Source organism: Atta colombica, unplaced genomic scaffold (genome assembly GCF_001594045.1).
Source record: "Atta colombica isolate Treedump-2 unplaced genomic scaffold, Acol1.0 scaffold78, whole genome shotgun sequence".
Lineage (NCBI taxonomy): Eukaryota > Metazoa > Arthropoda > Insecta > Hymenoptera > Formicidae > Atta > Atta colombica.
Window position 1 is genome coordinate 775,259 of NW_017259570.1, and position 5,146 is coordinate 780,404.

The window sequence follows — 5,146 nt, forward strand, 5'->3', positions numbered from 1 at the left end:
GGAGCGCAAAAGCCCGAGACTCCGCATTTGTATTTATGGTATGGCGACGAAACGCGCCGAGAAAATAATGCACGAGATTGGCGTGTGCGAGTAACGAATCGCGCTTGAGATGTACATTGCGTAAAATACGTAATTCACAACGAAGGAATCTAGAATGAAAATGGTATCCAGGAAAACAAGAAAATCACCCGGGACGAGTTTGTGTCGTGAAGGCAATTTGAAATAGAATTCAACTTAGCAACAGAACGTTCTTAACTTTCTATGGCGAAACTTTCTTAACTTCAACCTTCAAGTTTCTTTCAATTTGCGGTATTTCTCGTTCTTACGATTAATTTACTTCTACTGAGAAATTGCAACTTGATTAAGTATCACAACTCGAACTTCCATCGAAGTAAAACTTGTAGTGACTTGCATTTTAGCATTAAGTAAAATGTTCTTTAAAACCTAATTCGGCAAATGTATGTTAAATAGATTAGAGATACTCGCTAATTAAATATTCGCACAACAAACTGACTTTAACTTCCAAGAATGCGACCGTCTGCCGCGCGATTTCCATGTCTTCCAGGATACTTCACTCCTCCTACTTTCTTCGGCTTTAATTAACGTTAAACATACGCAATGTCTCCTGACAAGAGTCGTTGACATAACGATTAATTAACGCGCGAATGAAATGCGTCGACAAGTGAAGTGAATGCGAGGAGATCGAGTAGAAAATAGCAAACAGAGATTCACTGAATCACGCTTGTAAACGCATGTCTCATGTTGTGCAATGCCTTTACGGGACGCAAGAAATGTACAGTCACTTTGGATTACGATATGTATCGAATGGATTTAATGAGCGCACGCACACGCGTGTCGAGTAAGTGCAGCTTATCGCAACAAGCGGTATACAAAATACCGTTTTCAGATCTATTTACTTCAAAATTTATAAAGCCTTTATCGAAAAATTGATTGAATTATTAAATAAAAAAATTCATATGAAAGCTAAAAAAATGAATTTGATAATTTTGTTAAAATTTGAACGAAAATAAACTGATAACAAATCAAAGGTAATAATCATTTGAAAAATAATTTAAGTGAGAGATTTATGATTTCTGCTTTATAATAAATTCGTTTGGACGCACTGATGCATAATAAAGTTGATTTAATCTAAAATATAAAAGTAAAGTGTAAATATTATAAAATACATATTTTACTTAATAAAGTGTATTGAAAATTTCACAATATAATCATTTTTATATTTATATTGAATTATATCTTTTACATCAATCTATACGACGGCTTTATGTACATCAGTATGCAATGAGCATCTAATTCGCTATTAATCATTGCTAAGACAAGCGCTGACAATGTTGTATAATTTACTGAAGTAAAGTTGACGAATGATTGAGATAGGCAGCACTTACTCTTCTCGAGTATGATAAGACCATCTTTCAACCCTTATTCAGGCGACCGACATTGCGTGTAACGTTTTCAAAAATAAAAGATTTCCTTTTCTTACTATTTTGATTTGAGTCACTGACTAATTTAAATTATTTTGATTCCCACTCCTGTCAGTCCAAGGGAATATTCGTCGAGTGATACTGTCGCTTCTAAGAGAGGGCAATCTCTGAATAAGGGTTGACAAGGGTCGAGCGCGAGTAGCGGTTGGCGCGGCAATCTCGGAGCGGATCTCGCTAGCGAGCGAGAGCGGTCTGGGAGACGGTCTCTATTAAGGGTGCTCAGGATGCTGTATGACAAGCTGTATCTGTGCGGGGCTCTCTTGAGGTGATTTGAAACTGGTGTGTCGACGAAGGAGGCTGCTTATCCCTCGGGACCCCCTCAATGTACCCCCGCCACCTCCAGATCCCTCGGAGGACATCGATCCCGTCCTAGATCAGGAGGATACCCCGATATGGTATACACACAAGAGAGACAAACAAACCGGACTTTTTTTGCGAATGTACATCCGGTAGCAAGCCAATTCTACATCTCGAATATATAAAAAAAAAAAAAACGCGTACGGACTTTAGGTACACGTGTATCCGCGCGATTAGATCAATGGGACACTAAACGGTGTCCTAAAACGTCCGGAGAGCGCCGCCGACGTTATTTGCACGATAAATTTTCCGTTATCTCTTTCGGATTTCGCGGGAACGATGCGGCAAACGTCGGTGGCGATTTAGCGCTGAATGTGCTTGTCGGCCCAATTAATATAAAGAAAGATGTTTCTCGAACATCTTTCGATGTCTTTTAAATAATAATTATGTTGCCTGGATTAAAAAGAAATGCTTAACGTTTAATTTAAATATTACATTTATTAATAATATAATGTCTAATTATGAGTTAAAATTAGACAGCCTCATTCAGTGCTAAATTCACGATAATGATACTAGAATGATAATAGAAGTTATAATATATGTGCGGACAATATGACGTGAATATAAACTGTCAAATAAAATTCGTTCGGCGATGATAATCTTAGAGTCGAATCGATAATAATTATTATTCCGTTATTAGTGCAAGCTTCGTAAAAGTGATCGGGATGTAAAGGATCTTAAATGTCAAGCGTGAATGGAATGTATTGCAACAACTATCAAATTGCACATCAAAATCTAAACACGTATTAGCGACTACGAAATACTATAGCGAGAGCAAAGTCTATATTGCACAATATGTACTTACTATCGTATCTTTCCTTTATCTATGAATTTCTCTCCAACTTTTTGATAAAAATACCTTATTTCAAAAAAGACTCTTAAACTAAAGCTATTTTAAGTTCAATTAAAGTGAAGAGTGAAGTATTATAGTTTTAATTTAGGAAATTTTATTCAATGATACTAAATAGCTTCCGTAATGTGATCCCATTATGATTTCGCCACAGTAAACTCGATTCCATTTTTGATAAACGATCTCTAGTAGTAGCCGGAAGAAGATACGGTGGCAGAACATAGTGTACAAGAAAGCTATTAAGCTGCGTCAGACTCTAATTGCGCCGAATGCTTTTTGCGCCAATCAAACCGGATGTCTAAACAACTCCGAGAACCATACTAAATCACCAGTGGCTAAGCATCAAGCGATATATAACTGCTTCGTATATCGTTCGCAATCGTGTTAGCGATTTAAAATAAAATAAAAAAAAAAACAGAATAAGCTGAATATAAAAATAAAAAAATATCTAAAGACGTTTCTAATAAAAAAATTTCGTGCAAAAAATAATGATATACCTTTTTTAAGATACAACGGAAAAATAAAAAACGTATGAAAATGCAAAAAAAAACACATCTTATCATTTTCGTCGTTGCAGATTATTACTTACTCTTTCGAATTCGCTTCTAAGCTGCGTCTACGCAATTCTTCAATACTGTGTCCGGTCTGCTGCTCCCAAGCAGTTTTCTCCGCCTCGAACGCTCGTCTCTTCTCCTCCAATTCCCGCACTTGCTGCTCCAATGAGCGTCGCATTTGTTCGTGCCTTCTCTGCAACTATTTACGGATTTCCCGTATACGTTACTACTCAGACAGTTACGTTTCACCAAATGTAAAAACACCATGTAAAGAAAAATTTGTGTCAATTGAGAATAATTTTATGAGAACTAAAAAGGATCTCGATTGAATAAAGAATTATTTTCTTAAATGCAAAATTTATTCTCAATTAAATAACCAGTGACATAATAGCCGGATAATCTAAACAAATTTTTATCAATCTCGACTTAAATCCCAAAATAAAAAAAAAAGATAACATCGATGACACACTTCACTTACATCCGTCTCGGAATCCTTCAACTTCTGCCTCTTTTCGCGAACTTTCATCTCGAAAACTTGCTCCATCTCCGTTTCCATTTTCTTCATCTTGTTATCATGTTCACGTTTCTCCTCTTCCAACTGCGCCAACGGATTCCTAAAAAGATTCAAATAAATTCAACCTAAAATGTATGAACCAATGGAATATCGTATTGTCGAAATACAGATACAGAATAACGCGTGTGACATTCAAGTACTCTCGGCACATAGCTAATATTGAGCGCACTACTATTTAATATTTCGTATAAAATCTCATTAGCTCTTTGCATGCACTTCAGAATATCATTTTTTGTAAATACAAACTTTCGGTCCTTCAAGAAAGATTATAAGAGTTCTTAGTTAATTAATATAATTAGATAGTATTGTATATTAACATAGAAATAATTATTAACATAACCAACATGAATTGGCGGATCATTAAGAGTAATAATTACGTAATATTGCAAAGAGATAAGAGTAGATATTAACAGAAGTGACAACATTGTAGAAAAGTTACGCGCCCAGTATGATGAATATTCCGAGAAATAGAGACACACGTATTTTCCATAAATGTACTCTTTATCGCGAGAGATAGCTAAAAAATAACAATAGAAAAATTATTCTTAGTAATAGCGCGATAGAATAGATAATTCATTGATGATAAGCTTATAAGTGCTTTGGGATCGTAATCAGGTTGGACTAAGCTAACTGGAGCTCGGATTTGCATCGAAACGATATTGCGCAAATTACAGATGATAATAATTGGTGCATTACTGTATTATTACAATTAAAACATTGCTCCAATTCTACGAGATCCGATTACATTCTGGACATTTGTTGTGAGATTTGTGCAAAATATCATCTCAATGCGGAAATATATGATATATCACGTTCATATATATGATATATATGCGGATATATCTATATCACGTTCAAAGAGTTTATAATATAATACAAGAACATTTTATAAATCACCAATATATTTTTATCATCAATTTGCAATATTAATTCTTTTTTATACACAATGCAAATCAGAACTCTCATACAAAAAGCCACAACACATTTATAAGTGTTATAAAAGATATTATAAAAGTAAGTAGATACATTTTTTCTATATGTAAGGGAACTACTTGTTTATGCTAAGTACTAATGCAAAAGTAAACGCACATAAATATAAAGGCGTCAAGCAAATATAAATTGTGTTACGTTCAATATGGAAAATCTAATCTATCAATTATTCTCTTTTTAAACAGCGTACAAATAATTTGGGTATTATTGCGGAGGGCTCACTGAGCATATCAAATGTAAGCGTTTGAACGATCTCGCGTAATAAATAAATCAGAGAATATGCATCTTAATTTTGTAATTTTATATATATATATATATA

At 34.5% G+C, this 5,146-nt stretch overlaps 1 protein-coding gene across 7 annotated transcripts in view; it reads right to left on the reverse strand.

Moving 5' to 3' along the window:
- Positions 1-5,146, reverse strand: part of LOC108692684 (septin-7) — a 44,926-nt gene that overhangs the window by 3,931 nt on the left and 35,849 nt on the right. For 5 of the 7 annotated variants that reach the window (XM_018201065.1, XM_018201064.1, XM_018201063.1 and 2 more), the window contains 3 exons: positions 3,742-3,877; positions 3,299-3,462; positions 1,577-1,871 (listed from right to left, as the gene is read on the reverse strand). In XM_018201065.1, coding sequence (XP_018056554.1) covers positions 1,712-1,871; positions 3,299-3,462; positions 3,742-3,877 — 460 coding nt within the window. In that variant the 3' untranslated portion in view covers positions 1,577-1,711. Of the gene's footprint in view, positions 1-1,576; positions 1,872-3,298; positions 3,463-3,741; positions 3,878-5,146 lie in introns of those variants that run through there. The other 2 variants (XM_018201062.1, XM_018201061.1) reach the window with 1 other exon arrangement.